Here is a 20,000-nt window from a genome sequence, read left to right as displayed (position 1 = left end):
CGACAACACTGGGCACTTTTCTGTCCCTGAGGCGCATAATCACTCAGCCCCCGCACGGAGTGAAATGTTAAGTATCTGGGGAATATCTGGTGAGAGATGTTAAGAAGATGAAGGATGATTTGCACGTCCGAAAGCGGCGTGGGAAGCACATCAGTGAGTGAGTGAGTGAGGCAGTGAGGGAGGGAGGGAGTGAAGGAGGCAAGGCTGGCGGGAAGGAAGGAAGAAAGGAAAGAAAGAAGGGTGGAGGGAGGAGGAAAGGAAAGGAAGGTTCAAGGATGGATGGAGGACATGAAAGTGTATGAGTTAACGTATGACGAGAGAGAGAGAGAGAGAGAGAGAGAGAGAGAGAGAGAGAGAGAGAGAGAATGAGTGATGGAACAGGCACGAGAGGGGCGGAATGGAGGGCGAGGAGGTCTGGACACATTTTACCTCCATTTCTTGTCGTATTTCTGAGCAGCCACATTAATAACACGGAAATATCGTGGGACACAGATGACCTTCCCGAACTGAGGCTTGGGGTGCCCTGGGGGACCTAAGGGGAGGGAGGGACAGAGGAAGGGCCATGGGGAGCAGTGGGGTAGAAAGTGCCCGAGGGGAAGAGGGTTGTGGGGAGGGAGGGAGGAGGGAGGGACGCATATTTGGTTACTATTTTCTCCTCGCGTTCAACTTTCATCCCCAAATAATAGTGGAATGTATATTTGTATTTTTATCGGTACTTAGCACGCGGTGAAAAATAATTGTACCTACAACTGAATATTAATTAATCTCTCTCTCTCTCTCTCTCTCTCTCTCTCTCTCTCTCTCTCTCTCTCTCTCTCTCTCTCTCTCTCTCTCTCGATGAAAAGTCACTGGTATTCTTTGAGTATAAATAACGATGATAAGAAAAGTCGTACCCAAGATCACTACTCAAAGAAATGTTAGCTTAAAGGGGAAGACATTTAAAATAAACCGCGTCTGAAGAGGAAGATTTTAGACAACACCATGAACGAGGCACTGCAGTTTACCCTCTTGAAAGAAAAACGGCCTTGAGCATTTTATTACAGACTAGCGAACCTTTGCCGTAACCCAATTGTAGAAAAAAAAAAAAAAAAAAAATCGGGGCGCTTCACTGCTAAAGAAAATGTATGTTATGAAAAACGATAACTGGAAGCGCCATAATTTAACAAAAGGTACTACTACTACTACTATTACTACTATTACTACTACTACTTTTACTACTACTACTACTAACATTAATACTCATAGGCATATATGATAGTGGACATCTGTATGTAAGTATATTTGACACAGAGACTGCAACATGTAGGCCTAATTACATTTTCCGGCCTTCCATATGTTCTTATTATGTTCTTGAAAATCCAGAATTACATCCTTTACTTCTAAACTACGCGCCCCCTCACCAGCATCATAGAAAACGGGTACTTTCACGGGTCACTCACCAACCACTTCCACAATAATGGGCTCGCTGCGGTCCTCCAGCGTCTGGTCGCGGATAACTGACGAGGCCACGCACACATACTCGCCCTGGTGCTCGTACGTGACATCCTCCAGCAGCAGTGTGGCGTTGTGGCCTCGCACTTCTGTCTTCTGTGTGTCCGGTATCATCTGTTGGGTGAGAAGAGAAAGAATAAACTCAGTAATCAGGTTGTTAGTGCTAAGTCATTTAGAGACCTTTAAAAGATCAGGTAAATTTATGGATGAGGATGATAGGTGGAAGTAAGTAGGGACCGATACGTGTGGGCCTGGTGGCTTCCTGTAGCTTCCCTTATTTTCTTAAGTTCTTATGTTTTAAGGACGAGGATGGAAATGAGGAGGAAGAAGAGGAGTATGAAAACGAAGGAAAATATAATTGGAAAACATCTTAAATATAGAAAAAAATATTACAGTGCACGAAATGAGATAAAGGTACAAATATGTGGGTTTGATTCACAGCTGCACCTAAGAGAGGATGACTTTTCTCAGTAAAAGGTAAAAGTTACAGAACGGTACACTAATTAAGGTGAAAACACATACAACTATATAATTAAATAAAGTGTTTGCCTAAATAAATGGAAAGAAAAGTCAAGAAAACAAGGAAAACAGTTGATTCACAATAAAAGAAAAGGAACAAGGATGAATCGTTGAGGAAAACCGACCACAAGCACTCCGTAACAAAGACAAACACGTGATTGAATTGTAACGTAGAATTCAGAATAAGAATCAATACGGACTCAGCAAGTAAATCCTCAACCGTGTCACCTTCCTTTAGTGTGTCATGTACGTACTGCTACCTCCATTAACACTGTGTTTTCTCAAGACTAAAAAAGTGAAGTGTTGTAGTGGAAGTTTAGATTATAATTTCGAGGCATCACTTACAACAAAAAGAGTGATCGATTTATTCAAACTTTTTTTTTTTTTTATGCAAGAGGGCTACTGGGCAAGGCAACAAAAATAATTTACATAAAAAAATCTCATTTGAGTGTCAGTTCCTCAAGATATTTCAAAAAGAGATAGAATTTAGAGACTGTAGTTACATTTTTGTCCAGTGAAATCGTAACTCGAGTGAATAGCAGGTGTCACAGTCACTGAAGGTCAAAAGGTTAAAAGAGCAAAATAAAAAAAAGTAGAATGTCTTTTTTTTCTGAATTAAAAGTCAGATAACACAGTTTGACAGGCCATCTGTATCCCTCACGTTCTCTTTATGCCAATGCCTCACGTGACTCAGTTCAAAGAGGCGCTTATGCCTAGCTCTGCACCATTCATTCGAAAACACACCTTTCTTATGAACCATGGCATGATTTTTCTATTTCATCTTCGTATTGAGTCTCTCTCTCTCTTGAATACTGCATGAGAAAATAATAATAATACTAGCCAACTCTGGAGACACTCACCTGAATCCACGTGTACTGTGGAGGAGGGTTGGCTTCAGCGATGCACTCCAGCAGCGTGTGGTTGTGGAGAGTGGCGGTGACCAGGGGCGCGGGACCCACCTGGAGGACACGGGGCCGGTCTGGTGGGGGGAGGGCAGGGCAGGTGAGTGATGGCGGTGACAGTGGTAGCGGTGGTGGTTCCATGGATTAGTTACTCCCAGATATAATGATTCACCCAAATAATCAACCATACACCATTATGATATGTGTTGAAAAAGCAATTACATGTATCACGCATCAATTAGTAGCAGTACAATCTAATGTAAAAATGCAAAGCTGTTAATGCAACGTTCAAAACACGGTAATTCCCCTTCATCATCCCATCAGCGTGGCCATAATTTACCGCCTCGGGGGCCGCTACCGCTGGCGCACCCTCGACCCCTTCGCCTCCCCTGCCACGTGAAGTACTACCAATTATGTATCTCACGCGTATCTCAGTCTAATTAACGCTTTCCTTAATTAATCATCTCAGGCATTCCGCAGCGGTTTACTTATTCATTTTCTCTACCCCATAACAGCGCCACTACTTGTTTGGTTTGACCTTTCCACATGTAAAGCACGTATTCAGAAACGCCTAGCTCTCTCATTACGATTGGTTATAAAGGCCACTGAGGTGATAAGCCAAGTTTTAAGTATTTCTTCTGCTTATAATGTAGAAATTTTGTTAATCTGTCACTGCAACCATAAAAACATCCTTACGAACTCGTATAACTTCAAGTAGAGTCTTTTGAAAGTAATCGTGGTGCTGGCAGAAGTGTTTCGAGCTTATTGTTTTCTTCTTTATTAGGAAGATAAAGTATTAACATTATATCTTAAAGCACAGCAAGTAATACCGTGTTACCCTTATTTTATTTATTTATTTTTCAAATTTTCTTTAACTCATTAAATTTATACTCCTCAGAGCCCATCATATCATTTTGTCACAGTCTTGACCTCCCTTGATAGCCTTTGATACCCCTGATACTCCTTTAGTACCCTTATGTTACTCCATCACGTACATTTAACCCTTTCCTGTACTTTTTTCTTTTCTTTTTTTTTCTTTTTACTTTTTTTTTTTTGACTCGTTTATTTTAAACTCTTCTGAACCCATCATATTACTTTGATAATTTCTTGACCTTCGCTGAGACCTTTTGAACTAATCATACCTCTTCACGCACACTTAACCCTTTTATATACTTTTTAATCCAGAGTTCAGAAACGCTTCACTCTTTCACCACGACTATTTTCAAACGCAACATAAATAATTAGCCGGGTTCTCAAGAGTGTTTCTCCTGTGAATAGTGTAGAAATCATGTTAGTCTGTCACTAGAACCATAAAAAAATCCTTAAAAATCCGTGTGACTTCAGCTAAAGCCTTTTGAAAACAAAGAAGGTGCGACGCTAGGCAAAAGTGTTTGAGAATATGATCCTTGAATTTATAGTAATTTCTGTACACTCACATTTGACATCAATCTTGACGGAGATGGGATCGGAGCCTCCCACGGCGTTTCTTGCCTCGCAGGTGTAGGTGCCCGAGTGCTTCCTGCTCACGGGACTGAAGCGAACATCACGTTGAAAGCTGAACACGTCAGTTTGTCCATTGACCTGCATTGCGCAAAGAAGAGAGGAGGGGGTGTAAGTCTCTCTCTGCTTCTCTCTTTGCACACACTCAAACAGAAACACACACACACACACCAAAAAAAAAAAAAAAAAAAAAAAGACACCTCAGTTCATACTAGTACCCACTCTACATCACAGCGAGCAGGAAGGAAATGTGCTTGACTATGAAATCGACAACATATTTCTTTGTGCGCCAATCACGTTCAAGCCAGAGATGCGGAAAATGGAGGCAGTGAGATCATACACGGAAAAGAAAACGTTTGGTGCAGAACACCTCAGAGAAGACCAGAATAACAGCGCGCGGACTGGCAGGAAAACACATTAAAAACAGGCGCTGAATAAGAAAGGAAAGGGAGGCAGGGGGAAGCAAAAGAAGAAGGAAATAGAAGAGAAAACACCTCATTGGAATAAAATGCCGTGCCAGGGAAGCTCTCTCAAGGAAAACTGTCGTGAGGGAAACACAGAGGAGAAACACCACAAACAAATTTACGGGTTGTGTATAATTAAAGTTGCTGTTTTCTTTTTTTTTTTTTTTTTTTTTTCTAGCTCCTAATTTAACAGGAAAATAATGTAAGGTGTATATTTCAGGTGAAGCAGGCAGGCGCTTATTACCACTACGTCATGTGTTTCAAAATAATTAGCTGGGCTAGAAATGCTTTGCTGAAAGTAATATGTTCAATCCTGACTGAGGAGGAGGAGGAGGAGGAGGAAGAGAAGCTGGAAGATGAGGAAATGGCGGAAAAGGAAGAGTAGGAGAAGAAAGTTGTGAAAAAAAGAGAAGGAAGAAGAGGACAAGGAGGAACAGGAAGAGCAAGGAGGAGGAAGGGTAGGTGATGAAGAGGAAGAGGAGAAAAAAAAAAAAGAAAAGAACATGAACAAGAGGAACAACGAAAAAAAGAAGAATCCAACAATAATAACAACAACAATGACAGCTCCCTGACACACACACACACACACACACACACACACACACACACACACACACACTCACCCGCCATACAACATTGGCTCCAGGGTTCGAATCCACGAGGCAATGCAGCACCACATTGTCCACGCCCTCCTCGATGTCCTCTGCAGGGGCGCCCTCTAGTGTGACGGAAGGGGCGTCTGAGGGCAAGGAAGGGAAACATTAAGCCTTTCACTACTACTGAGAATCCTGTAGAAAAGTTTGCATGGACAAAGAAAGAAGAAATAACTGTGTCAAGGTTGATTTAAAAGATTTGATTTTGAAAGAGATTGGAAAGTAATGGTGGTCAAATAGAGTGGTAGGTGAATGGAATGGAGTCAGTAGTCATGTTGCTCGTGTTGAGTCATTAGGGAGCTTTAAAAGATTACACGTGTAGGCCTGGTGGCTTCATGCAGCTTCCCTTATTTTCTTATGTTCTTCACGGAAAAAATAATAACAGAACAGTCAGTTAATTTTGTGTTTTCTAACCTACATCATGATTCAAAAGACTGTTGTAAAAAAAAAAGTCTCTAAAAAGAAATACGTAAGGGAGAATTTGTACAGTAATGAAAGGATAAAAATGGAAGTCAAGGGTAAAACTTACTGGCGAAGGGAAGAAGGGAAAGAGAAGTCACACGAGAATAACTGTATTTGTTCTTGACCACTGAGTCACCATAGGGAGGCAGAAGGGAACGGGTTAACGTGGTATTTATGGAGGAAAAGGCCTTACTGACTGATAGATTGATTACCTGGTGTAAGGGAGAGGGAAAGACAGGTTTACCAGCAAACAGAAAAGCGGTGTCAAGGCGTTTTGCTTTATTAAAGAGAAAAAACACGTAACTCCCAGAGAATACCATTACACAGGGAGAGAAGAATTACTAACATGGTATTTGAGAAAGAGAGGAAAAGATAGATTTACCAACAAACAGAAAAGCGATCAGAATTCACTTTGTTTTCTTAGTCGAAGAGAAACACACGTCATTCCTAGAGCATGACATGACAGAGGAGATGTTGTAATGAGATGACATGTTCCTCGTCCAAACGTCCGCGGAATGTCTGCTTCTGTTTCTGTTAAAGTTCGGTGTTGATTAGCAGTGTTGAGTCTCCCAATTAGCGAACGTTGATGCGCTTCACCTTTCCTCTGCCTACCTGCCTCACTAGTCACGTTTCCAACAATGTATTAAAAAAAAAAAAAAAGTGCAAAGAGTGTCGATCTTCCTCTCCTTTTTCAAAATTATCCGTCTCTCTTTGTATGTCTGCCTCTCTAGTGATTTTCTTTTTATCGCATGTCATCATCTGTCTGTCTATTGGTTTTGTCTTCATCTCTGTGTCTGTTTGTCTGTCTGTCTGTCTGTCTGTCTGTTTGTTTTGTCTTTTATCTCTGTGTCTGTCTGTCTGCTTATTTGTCTGTTTTTTTCTGTTGATTTTGTCTTCATGTGTCTGTCTGTCTGTCTATCTGTGTGTCTGTCTGTTTCACCTGTCTGTCTGTCTGCATGTTTGTTTCCATCTGTCTGCTGGTTTTGTCTTTATCTTTGTTTGTCTAGCTGTCTGTTTGCTTATTTATGTTTTTCTGTTGGTTTTGTCTTTATGTGTCTATTTATCTGTCTGTCTGTCTGTTTCTGTCTGTCTGTCTGTATCTCACACACACACACACACACAAACAAGCGGTAAACACTCAACACTCACACTGCACATCCATGAGCACTTCCACGGACTGCGACTTGGTCTGGTACGCCTGGTGCACGGCGACGCAGCGGAGAGGTGTGTTGTGGTCCGCCTTGGAGAACGTATGTTGAAGCACCGACACCGCCATCCACGTCTTCTGCTTGTCCATCTCCGTCACGTTGGTCTGTCCGTACTCCTCCTGTGGCAGCTCCTCCTCTCCTGAACACGCAAACATACATAACACAGGTGAGAAATGTGTTTGGGTTGTTGATTATGTATACTTGATTATGATTGAAGGTTCAGATGATGAAATACTGAAGTGAATAGTTAGTTTGGGGTAATGCTGGATGAGAGAGAGAGAGAGAGAGAGAGAGAGAGAGAGAGAGAGAGAGAGAGAGAGAGAGAGAGAGAGAGAGAGAGAGAGAGAGAGAGAGAGATGCAAATAACGATAAAGACAAGAAACACGACATAAAGAAAAAGAGAGTGATGAAGTGCAAATAGATATAAATGTATGCAAGAATGAAAAAAAAAAAATGGGAAAGAATGAGATGGCAAGGGAGGGAAGGAAGGAGGGAAGGAAGGAAGACTGAAGGGGAAGACGTGTCCTGCTGCCCTACTTACCAATGAACCACTTAATCTCAGCAGGGGGGTTGCCGTAGCGGGAGAGACACTTGATGGTGCCCGGGCGATTTTCCACCACAGTGAAGTTGTGTCCGGCGGTGACCTGCTGTGAGTCCACCTCCAGCACTGGGTGTTTGGGGGCCACTGCAACGACACGCATATAAAACACATGGGGAAAAATAGTAACGCTCTAACCTGTGCGTGTATGTGAGCATGTGAGTGTGTGTATGCCTATATATTATGAGCGGAAAATGTATGTGCTGTAAAGACAATTAATTAACAGTAAAATGTCACATATATAAAGAGAGGCATTACTGTCTGTCCATTTGATTTCATACGTGTAATTACCGTGACGCGGATACATGCACACACACATGCACACACACACACACACACACACACACACACACACACAAAGGAATAAGTGTATCTCGTCCGTCCATTCATCAATCATCACTCTTGCATTATGTTCATCACCCCATCAACTAGTCGGGTTCTGAGCGAGTCACTCATCAATCAAATGACACACACACACACACACACACACACACACACACACACACACACACACACACACACACACACACACACACACACACCTCACACATTATTTCATATCTATTCATGCAATCCAGTTGTCTATTACATATACCTGCCTTGTCACTCTACACACTCTCTCTCTCTCTCTCTCTCTCTCTCTCTCTCTCTACTCACCCCTGACGATGAGCTGGGCAATCCTGGAGGTGAGGGCGTCATGGGCAGCGAAGGTGGAGGCGGTCACTTGACACTCCCAGTCCCCGTCGTCCACTTCCCCAGCATCCAAAATCCTGATGGAGCAATCCCCGGCCTCTCGATCTCCGGCCCACTCGTACTTGCCCACGAACATTCCCTGGGGCTGCGTCGGGAAGAGAAGGGAGGAGTTATTCGGGAGAAGGTGTGATCTTTATTGTTTAACTCACTAATTAAATCATTGACTCTTCTCTGTTCGTCGATTAATGGTTAGAATATGGGTTTGGGGTTCAGTTTCTATGTTTATTTTTCGCTGGTGATAGTCTGTCACAGCGCGGATACAGAGGGAAAGGAGATACGGCGCGAGGAAGCCATATTCCAGCGTAAATATCTAACGGTGCTGTGGGGATGCAGGGAAAATAAGGTGGATATTTTGTATGTTGAAAGGTAGGAGGTGCGGAGGAGGGAGGCGTATGGAGAGGAAGTTTTATTCCCTGCACGAACGTTACCGCCAAGATTGAAGAGCGGCTGCAGTGAAAACAAGCAGGGAAAGAAAACACTGCAAAAAGAATATCATTCTAGTAATGCTATTAACAGGAAAATGCTCGTATATAATTCAATGACACACACATTCTCTCTCTCTCTCTCTCTCTCTCTCTCTCTCTCTCTAAAATCTCTCATAGCCAAATTTGAATATTTAAACGAAAAATTTGTTTTGGAAAACGATGAAACGGGATACCCCAAGAATTCAAAGCAAAATTGATGGTACGCATTTCACTGAGGACAACAAAAAATGAGGGGACGGTGACACCCCACGCTGAAGATAATGATGATAAATTGTTTTTCCTTATAATGATGATGATGACTGACTCAACAACAACAACAGCAAGTACGAGAACAACGGTAACGACGATGCTGATGATGCTGATGCTGATGATGGTGACAGTGATGCGTGCAGCGATAACAGCCAAATGAAATACGCGGCATAAATTGTCCAGGTGAGGGTGAAGTAAAAACTGAGGTAATTACATGGAAGGTTTTGCCATGGAATGATTTTTTGTTGTTGTTAATTAGAATATTTGTCACGTGGAATTGTGAGGCAGTGAAAAAGAAAGGAAATAGGAGAGAGAGAGAGAGAGAGAGAGAGAGAGAGAGAGAGAGAGAGAGAGAGAGAGAGAGAGAGAGAGAGAGAGAGAGAGAGAGAGAGAGAACGGAAAGTAAAACCATATAGAAGAGAGAAAAATACATTAAAAAAAGAAAAAATAGAGAGAAGCAAGGGAAGTAGACGCGAGCCACGAGTAATGGGATGCATAATTGGGCTGTTAGAGCAATGTCCCGCCAAACAAAGTGGTGCATACAAATTCACAACTTCATTCCACATGCGCGGGAAAATTACAGTCTGTTATTTACGCCTTCCTTTCATTTTCCTGCATAAAATTTGGCAGGTAAGAAAAAAAATTGTCCGTAATATTAAAAGCAAGGCATCGTAAACTGCCGGAGGACAGTAAAACACTGTATATGTAAAATACAAAGCGTAGGATTAAGAGAAATATATATATTCGTATATATATATTCACTTCGATAAAAATGCTTAAATGTTTACTTCATCTACGTAATTACTGATCAGATAACATGTTAATTTATTATGAAATTAATTGACGTGTGACTTTTTTTTCTGCAAATGATTCAGTTTAGTTTGTTACTTCCAGGAATTAAATTGTAGAATATTCATGCAGCTTAAAAGGCACAAGTTCTCTTAGTGTTTTTAGTTCAGGTAGTTTTTCTATCGCTATATTTTAAGTGCTCTCAAAATATAAAGGCGATGTACCCCACGATTTTTTCTGACATAACACGCTATAGTAACCTGGAGCTTCTCTTTCTGTCTATCTATCTGTCTGTCTGTCTGTCTGTCTGTCTGTCTCTCTCTCTCTCTCTCTCTCTCTCTCTCTCTCTCTCTCTCTCTCTCTCTCTCTCTCTCTGACAACACTTTCGGACAAAGAAATCACGTTTCTCTTTCCCTAATACAGTTTTCGTTCACAGCACATGCTTTATTACTTGAAAATTCACATGAAAAGAGTGAGGAACTGGGTGAGAAAGTACTGCTAATGAAAATGTATACAGAAGAAATAATGAAAACGTAAGTACAAAGCACAAAATTATCAAAACTTGTGATTTTTCATTCTTATGGCCGTGTCTTTTTATTCAACAGGCCTTGTTTCAATAATTCCACAGCGTAATAGTGAAGAAAGTAAGGAAGAGAAAAAAAAGGAAAAAGCACAAAATTATAAAAAAAAAACTTGTGATTTTTCATTCTTATGGCCGTGTCTTTTTATTCAACAGGCCTTGTTTCAATAATTCTACACCGTGACGGATCAGTGAAATGCCTGCTTTGCTCTATATTTTCCCAGCATTCACACTCTCCACTCACACAATTTTTCCAGACGAGTAATTCATCTACATCGATCATTCGGACTTTCTGTGAGTCATGTAGCGGTGAGTCAATCCTTTCGTGAGTCAGTTTCTTACAATTTTCTTCTAGTTTTGGTGAAATGAAATGAAGTCGAGCGTTAATCCCGGAGGAGGAATCAGTCACTTAATGAAACGGCAAGATACAAGTAAGAGTATTGATGGAAAAAGCGGCTAATGAGAAACTCGGTTGATTAAAGGCGACGAGCATAAGAAGTAATAAGATGATGGAAAAGGAGTACCTTCTGTGAAAAAAAAAAAGAGAAAGAGACAATGCGAAGAACAGGTTATAGGGAACAGAGAGTGAGCATAAAGATGGTTTTATAAATAATGACGTGGGGAACAAAGAACTAAGGATGAGATGATGATGATGATGGGGAAGAGGAGAAAGAAGAGAAGGAGGCGGAAGAAGAGAAAGAATAGGAAAAATATACCAAAAATAGGGTATCAAAAAGGAGAAAACGAACGTAAGAAACAGTTAATTGATGTAAAAGAGTATATTCTGTGAAAAGAAAGAACGAAAGACGATGGGAGATGCAGGTGACAGAGGGAATAATTAATGAAGGAAAACACGCAAGTAACCATTATTTCGTAAAACAATGGAATGAGAGAAGAGAATGATGAGGAGGGCGAGGAGGAGAAAAAAAAAAAAATAGGAAGAGGAAGAAAAGGAGGGAGAAAAGAAAAGGATGAAGGTAACCACTATTTTGTAATGAATTGGGAAAAGAGAATAACAAGGATAACGAGGAGAGAGATAAAAAAAAAAAAGGATAAGAAATACGAGGCAGAAAAATGGAAAATACCCTGAAATAGGGAATTAAAAAAAAAAAAAAAGGGGAAGAGACTTTCTCTCTAAACAGCCGATTCTTTCCCTCTTGGGTGCCCTTACTCCTGCTCTGCGTGGTTTTCTCTTTCTCTTTGCTCCCTCCCTCGCTCCCCTCCCACACGCTGACAAAGAGAGAGCGCTAAGCTGGACTTAAGACTCAGGAGAGGTAACGGGAGGAAGGTAAGCATAGGTGAGGGAAGAACTGGAGGAACATGGCACATAAAGAAGGAAGGAAGGAAGGAAGGAAGGAAAGAAGAAGGAAGGAAAGAAGGAAGGGATGAGCATTGACTAAGAAGGAAAAGCTTGTAGAGAAGAGAGATTTCATAATTATACAAGTAATCTCTCTCTCTCTCTCTCTCTCTCTCTCTCTCTCTCTCCTCTCTCTCTCTCTCTCTCTCTCTCTCTCTCCTCTCTCTCTCTCTCTCTCTCTCTCTCCCCTCCTGTCCCCAGTTGCCACACAGACAAGTAAAAAGAGAGATAAAAGTCGTGCTATCAATCTGATTCTGCGTAGCGACTCAGGATTTGAAAGAGAGAGAAAAAAAAAATGCATAACAAAATGCGGGAAAAGAAAGTAAGAAATAAACAAACTCGACCTAAAACTCGTTGAAAAATAAGTCCTATAAGGCTGATGCTATTCTTTCTTGTTTTTCTTGTTTTTGTTTTTGTTTTTTTGTTTGTTTTTTGAGCCTCTCGTGTTTACTGAATGGAGTAATAAGTGTTAATGACGTGTTTTGTGAATGTTTATGAGTCAAGCTGTAAAATATGCGCGGCACATTAATCCTGGCGCGATGCGTGCGTTCCTCAGTGCAGCCATGTGTTACCACAGTGCCTACGAGAAACCAAGTTATTTTCATCAGACTTTGTGAATAACAGTTTATGTACGCTATTTATTTGTTAAGGGATAAAAAAAAAGAAGTATAAGTCAGCGTATACAGAAATTATTCCACTGACACATGACAAAACGAAATACACAAAGTATGTTTTTTTTTTTTTTCTTTTTTTTTTTTAAGAACGAATCTTGTACATGGGAATTCACATAGCAAGTGTAATACGATTTGCTGAATGTAAGTCAACGCGTCGCTCTGTCAGCGTTTTGCATTTCATCAATAGGAGAGGTGTTTAATGTAAGATTTATTAGGGTGAAAACAGTTTAATTTCTGCCGACGACTATGCAACATTTCCCTGACCTTTTGTTATTCTGGGCTTTCATGCAATGGCGCTTGTGTGCTTTGGAAGTTGAATTCCGACTACAATCATCAAGGGTGCGCCGCCGCTCTGTCTCTCATTTCCTGGGCCTTCCCGGCGGCCCTTGGTGTCCTCGCGGCCTTTAGTGTCTCGCGGACTTAGTGCTACTCTAAATTTAATACAAAACGTAAATTATTTTGTCGACATCGCGCGTCTGAGCAAAAACTGTGAGCTCAAAGAAAGTGTCGACGATCAAAGTAATCTTTCAATCACTTGACACAAGACCAAAAGCTGGAGGTTGTGTCATCTGTGTCTCAAGTCAGCATGTTAACTGCCTCGCCTGAGTGAACTACGAATATATGATATTTGTTCTCATGTACATTCCCGGAACAAAAGTTCATCCAAAATATTTATTTATATCGTAATAATTTCGTAAAATACTTCGTTGTGTGGAATTACCAGAACAGCAAGGTTGCAATAATAGCAAACACGTTGTATGCACACAATTTATTTCATATTCTTTTTTTTTTTTGTCTAGTGATCAGAGAAACAGGTTAATGGAAGATCGCAATGCGCAGCTATAATCTTCTGTCACACCCTACAATCTTGACACCACCAAATCCTCCGATGAAATATCAGATAACATTTTGTGTCTTGTATGTGGAATCGTCCGAAAAAAAAAAAAAAAAAAGACGTCGTTAATAGGAAAGGAATTAAAACGACGCTCATCACTGCCATCTGTTTAGCCTTTCTTATTAACAGGGACGCACATAAACCCTTCCCACAAAGAACAAATATATAAATGCGTAAATAAATAGATAAAATGATTAAAGAAAATAAATAAATATATAAATAAAATGAATAAAATAAAAATAAACACAAAACAAAATAGATAAGTAGAAAATAAAGAAAAAAAAAAAATAGCAAAATACAGTAAAATAAAATAAATGAAAAACAAGACAAAAAAAAAAAAAAATAATAATTACAAATCTAATAATACAGCGACTCAAGAAAGACACAAATCACACAAACGTCTGTGAGTACCAAATATAAAAAAAAAGAAAGAAAAAAAAAACAGAAAAAGATAAAATGTACAGGCAATTAAGAGAGCAAGTCATAAGGGATCTAATCGCTTACAGCAAAACACACGGAACAAACATACGAACAGAAGCTTATGATATTTTCCTCTAATTTATTATAAAAAACATAAATCCTTTTCGGAAATCCCCTTATGAATAAACAAAACCGGATTATCATAAAAAAAAATAAACTAATAATGATAGTTCTCTTGCATAAAAAAAAAAAATAATAGCACAGCTTATTTTTTGATTGCAGTGTTGGCAGCAGCAGTAGCAGGAGGAGGAGGGAGCAGGAGGAGGAGGAGGAGGGAGGAGGAGGAGGAGGAGGAGGAGGAGGAGGAGGAGGAGGAGGAGTAGGAGGATGAGGAGGAGGAGGAGGAGGAGGATTTTATAACATGGAAATTAAATAGGAAAAAGGAAAAAAAAAGCCGAGGGAATAAGCAGGTGGTAAGCAGAGGAAGAGGATGAAGAATGAGTTCAAATAATGACATAAGAAAGGATGCGAGACTGACGTGGTGTGTGTGTGTGTCTCTGTGTGTGTGTGTGTGTGTGTGTGTGTGTGTGTGTGTGTGTGTGTGTGTGTGAGAGAGAGAGAGAGAGAGAGAGAGAGAGAGAGAGAGAGAGAGAGAGAGAGAGAGAGAGAGAGAGAGAGAGAGAGAGAGAGAGAGAGAGAGATTCTTTGAAGGCTCACGTCCATTCTTAACCAATCTCCACAAAAAAAAAAGAAGGAAGGAAAAGAGAAAGAATGAAAAGGAAAGGGAAAGAGAGAGGAAGGTAATAAAAATCAGGAAAGAGGAAAGGGTCTAGATTACTGTGACTTTCTGCTTCCGAACTTGAAAACATGCTTAATTGAACACTGCCTACCATTGCCATAAAACCTCACTAGTTTGAACAGTAAATATCTGACACAACTCTTTCTATCTATATGTCTGCCTTGTTACTCCCTACACGCTCCCTCTCTCTCTCTCTCTCTCTCTGCTCAGCTCAACATTCTGAATTGTCTCCTTAACTCCTTACTCCTGACCGTTTTCTCAAGTGCAGGCAGAGTTCAGTTTACATAGGGAGCCTCTAGTGTGTGTGTTGCTGTGGAGTGAATACTGTATCCCCAGATTAAGGCCTGCAGAGGTTAACTTAACTAATACGTATGGGAAGTCTGTTTTTAAGGAGAGAAATTTATTTATGATCTAATTATCTATACACAAGCGCGGACACACACACACACACACACACACACACACACACACACACACACACACACACACACACACACACAACATCTCTTATTTAGCGGTAAACGTCATGCTTTTCAAAACGTTCTAGAGGAGTTTTATCTTTTTGTCTTTCGAGAATATTACGATAAAAATGCAAATAAACTGAGCTGGCAAATTTTTTTTTCGTCTCTTTCCTCGCTTTTACGAAATGATATCCGGGGATTTGTGTTAATATGTGATCTTTTGTTTTTACTTCCCCTTGTTCTTTTTTTTTGTTTTTTCTTTCTTTTATTTCAGGAGTGTTCACTGGACGCATCTGGGAGCGGCGCACCGACCAGTATCGCTCTGGAATGGAAGTGTTCACGGGAGGGAGAAAAAGTGAGGAGAAAATGAGGACTGAATCAATGCCAGTGTAATTATCTGGTGCCCAACTGATAAAAAAATGACGAGTTCTCCTGATGGCTGGGCGGGGATGGCAGACTTCCCTTTAGACTTTTATTTATTCATCTGTTTATTTATTTATTATCCAGCCTTACCAATTACCGATGCCTGACTGGACGGCCACTAATACTCTCGCGGAGAAATTCTGGAAATATGGAAAGAAAATTAATTTCCATGATCAGAGTTGTGATAAAAAATTCATTTATCGCTAGTTTCCCAGGACTGTGGGATCAGGGAGAGAGAGAGAGAGAGAGAGAGAGAGAGAGAGAGAGAGAGAGAGAGAGAGAGAGAGAGAGAGAGAGAGAGAGAGAGAGAGAGAGAGAGAGAGAGAGAGAGAGAGAGAGAGAGAGAGAGAGAGACGAGTGACAGTCCAATAAAAGGGCCGTTTTTCTATTCGCCAACTATTCAAATCTGCGAAATTGAGAACTCCATCCCACAATTCTGAAAAGTGCACAACTCCAGCGTCACTTAACAAGCGGCGGCGGGACACGGCAGAGGGAGAGGGTGAGAAAAGCGTCGTGGTTCCGCGTGTCTATTGCACTCACCAGCGAGGGACATTTTCCAGACCTCGCCTCGTAATCCAGTTTTTGTCTTGGTAACCTCAATCGCCTGTCGCTGCCTCGACCCCTTTATGTCTCCGCTCATGGTTAAATTCATGCAAATATACTCGCATGATTTTTTCTTGCCATTTTGTTGCCATTTTTTACTTTTTTTTTTTTTTTTCGCTTCATATTCATGCAGTCAGACCGCCTGGACATCTCACTTGTTTTTACATCTATTTAGCGTGTGGTAATAGCTTCCCCCGCCATAGTTTTAGTCATGTTAATACACGCTTTATATTCCACACTTTCCTTCCATGGACAGGAGGCTGGGAGGCACGTGTGTGTGTTTGCCTTCCGTCAGCCTAAATCCGCCATGCCAGAGCTTAATGTTGGCGTCTTCCATGAGATTCCATATCTTACTTTATTTTCCTCCACGATATATTAGCGTTTCCATTATGTTTCACTGCTCCTCAGGATCATCTTATCTTTTGGTCCTGCTACACGAGTGCTTCTGAACTTGAATTTTAATGACTTATTATGTTATTAGTGTCTAATTATTTCTTAAATTGAAAAGTATATCAATGTTGTCCTTGAATCTGTACATTTTTTTTTCTTCTCTTCAATCAACAAATAAAAAAAATATATATACGAATATATCTATTTTTTTAAAGTCTACGTCTAAACTTTCAAAAGCATAGGTACTCAGTTAAAGCAGGGTAGAGCGAAGAGAAAGAGAGAGACAGGTAAGAGATAGGAGTGGTTTGATTTATTTACTTTCTTATACTTTATAAATATTGGTCATGTGATCTTAGTATGAACATGAATGCACACAAAACATTTCCATGATCGTGGCTTCCTTTCCTACATCCTGCAACGGCGCCGGCCACTCCCAGCACCCTCCACCTTCCTCACGCAGTCTGCTGTCCTCTCCTTCCACCAGATCCTGTAAAATTACGGGACACGCTCCACCACCTGGCTCCACTAGAAACGTTCACTTTATCACACGCAACGCATGCAGCGCCTCCACATAATCCACTTCAACTCAGGGACAGGTAAAGTATGATATCCAAATGAAATTTCTGAGTGGTTGTAACAGAAAGGTTCTAATTGCTCCATTTTGTTTCATTATTTATCGCCCGAGAATCTGCATTACGTTCTCGTCTCATACTTTTCGTTCTAGTTTAGATTTTGCATTGTAGTCTCTCCTCATCTTGCTTCCACTCATTCACACACATTTGTACATTGGTGCTTTTGAAAACTTTCGTAAATAAAGCCACTTCTTGCTAATTGAGTATTCATTCATGTACCACAAATTTGGTCTTGTAGCTAAGATCCTGAGTTTATGACCACCAGCTGCCTACGTTTGTGGGAAAATAAAACAACTATATGAAGGAATAAATAAATACAGAAAAATGAATATATAAATTTATAAATAAACTAAAAATTTTCTCAGTCAGGAAAAAAAATATGATGATAATGATAATAATGATGATTATGATGATGATGGTGGTGGATGATGATGATGATGATGACGATAATAATAATAATGATAATATTAATATTAATACTAATAATAACAAAATAATAACAATGACGACGATGACAGAAACAAGAACAACAATAACAAGAATAATTTCTAAAAAATAATAATCAGAAACACAATGAGAGGCTGAAAGAAAATAGGACGAATTCTTGTATATTAATTCCCATTTTCTCTAATATCCAAGAGAGAGAGAGAGAGAGAGAGAGAGAGAGAGAGAGAGAGAGAGAGAGAGAGAGAGAGAGAGAGAGAGAGAGAGAGAGAGAGAAACTATTCCCCTAATGTTCTCACGGCGCAACCCTTTCCCACTGGAACGAACAAGGAAAGTGAGGTGCGCAGTTTAATAACAATCCCGAATCATTAACCTGCCACACGAGCGTCCCCCACGACTAACAAAGCCAGCTAAACAGTTCCCAGCAGGGCATGACCAGCGGCTGCATCTATTTCCGTGTCCATCAACCTGCCGTCCTCGCCTGCCCTGCTGCGGGACATCTAAGTTATGCGCAGGTCTCCCTTTCCTTCTGAAATATAAACACGGCGCATTACCGTCCGCGCACCGGTGACAACGCGGCACCCATGATGGTGGGTGTGAAAAATGCATGACCCTGGCGCGTGTGAGTAGCAAGGGAGGCCATGCAGTGGTACTCCTTTGTATAACACATCAACTGCAAATGTGAGTCAGTGTTTTTTCATGGAGTCCTATATGTCGCATGCGCTACTCTGGCTTTCATGGAGGCTTTATGGCGGGTTGTATAACACGTACGTAAAAATAAGGCTCGTGCGGGAAGAGATGTGTGTATAAATGGAGGGTGCGCAGCGTGGGATGGAGGCAGTGAGGGGCAGGTGTGTGGTATGGGTGTGTATGTGAAGCTTACTGCTGGTTTGCATGATGGAGTCCTCATGACAGCTGTACGTGATGGACTATCGCCATGTGCACGGCCTGTAATACACGTACACGCGCGAGTGAAATGACACAAACGACGCGGCGACATGTACGAGTACAACACCTGGCGCTCACCACCCGCTACACCTGCGTATATTGTACTCACCTTGCCATCTTTTTGCCAGGAACACGTGCCCTGCTTGTTGTACACCTTGCAGGCCAGGACCACATTGCCCTCTGGATTCACCTCGGTTCTCACTGGCTCCTGGTTCCAAGTCTGCGTGCCAAAACATCCTGCGGAACAAGAGACAACAAGGTGAGGCAATGTCACGGTGAGGAACACACGGGGAAAAAAACAAAAACAAATTGGAACACATAGACAACGCTTGTCACTTGCTTGCTTTAAACAAGTAAACAAGTAAACAAGTGTAGGCAAGTGTTATCGATTCCAAATATATCGGGATGGAAACGGTGAAAATGTCCCTCTTGTTTTTTTTTTTTTTTTTTTTTACAGGTGCTTATGACTGCGCTATTGGAGTGAGGAGAGAGGACTGACTGTATTCCAGCGTCAGTCAATATCCCCGGCAAGTAAATATTTGTTATTGTCTAGTTGTATGTCACGGGAGATGAGTTTGAGCTCCATTATTCTTGTGTCAAGGGGATCATTTGCTCTCACGGTAAATAAATCATTTCAGTGTTCGGAGCATCAAATCGGTTTATCCCGGGGGAGAAGCGACTTTACAAAACAAATGAAGTTTAGTTCGCCTCGTCTTTCTGAGAGCCTTTCTCCCACAAAAATGAATACAAGAAGAAAATAAAGACTTACGCGAAGAGAGAGAGAGAGAGAGAGAGAGAGAGAGAGAGAGAGAGAGAGAGAGAGAGAGAGAGAGAGAGAGAGAGAGAGAGAGAGAGAGAGTTTAAAGAGAATGAGGCAAGTATAAAAAGTTAGGAGGTCTGAGTGTAGACGATTAGTAAGAAAATTGAGAGCAAAAGCACTAAAGGGAAATTCACGGGAAGAGGAAACCTAATGAGAGAGAGAGAGAGAGAGAGAGAGAGAGAGAGAGAGAGAGAGAGAGAGAGAGAGAGAGAGAGAGAGAGAGAGAGAGAGAGAGAGAGTAAGAGGGGAAGGGAAGAAGGGAATTAATGAGTCAGTTTCAGTATTAGAGGGACATGAGGAGAGGGGTGGAAAAAGGGAGAAAAAGGGGAGTGGCGCCGGAGAGGAGGGAGGAAGGAGAGTAGAAAAAGCCTTGGGGGAGGGAGACTCACACGAGGGAGAGGAGGGATTAATGAAGGAGGCGGAGTGTGAGGGCATGAGGGGAAGAGATTATGGACAGAGAGAGAGAGAGAGAGAGAGAGAG

At 41.1% G+C, this 20,000-nt stretch overlaps 1 protein-coding gene across 1 annotated transcript in view; it reads right to left on the bottom strand.

Annotated features, from left to right (window-relative positions):
- The window catches only part of LOC135115090 (immunoglobulin superfamily DCC subclass member 3-like), a 56,299-nt gene that overhangs the window by 27,381 nt on the left and 8,918 nt on the right, over window positions 1-20,000 (bottom strand). Inside the window, 9 exon segments of the mRNA XM_064031582.1 lie at window positions 430-532; window positions 1,440-1,605; window positions 2,871-2,989; window positions 4,349-4,493; window positions 5,500-5,615; window positions 7,141-7,338; window positions 7,741-7,884; window positions 8,455-8,635; window positions 18,809-18,936. Coding sequence (XP_063887652.1) covers window positions 430-532; window positions 1,440-1,605; window positions 2,871-2,989; window positions 4,349-4,493; window positions 5,500-5,615; window positions 7,141-7,338; window positions 7,741-7,884; window positions 8,455-8,635; window positions 18,809-18,936 — 1,300 coding nt within the window.

Source organism: Scylla paramamosain, chromosome 28, assembly GCF_035594125.1.
Source record: "Scylla paramamosain isolate STU-SP2022 chromosome 28, ASM3559412v1, whole genome shotgun sequence".
NCBI lineage: Eukaryota > Metazoa > Arthropoda > Malacostraca > Decapoda > Portunidae > Scylla > Scylla paramamosain.
This window is presented reverse-complemented; position numbering and strand designations above follow the sequence as displayed.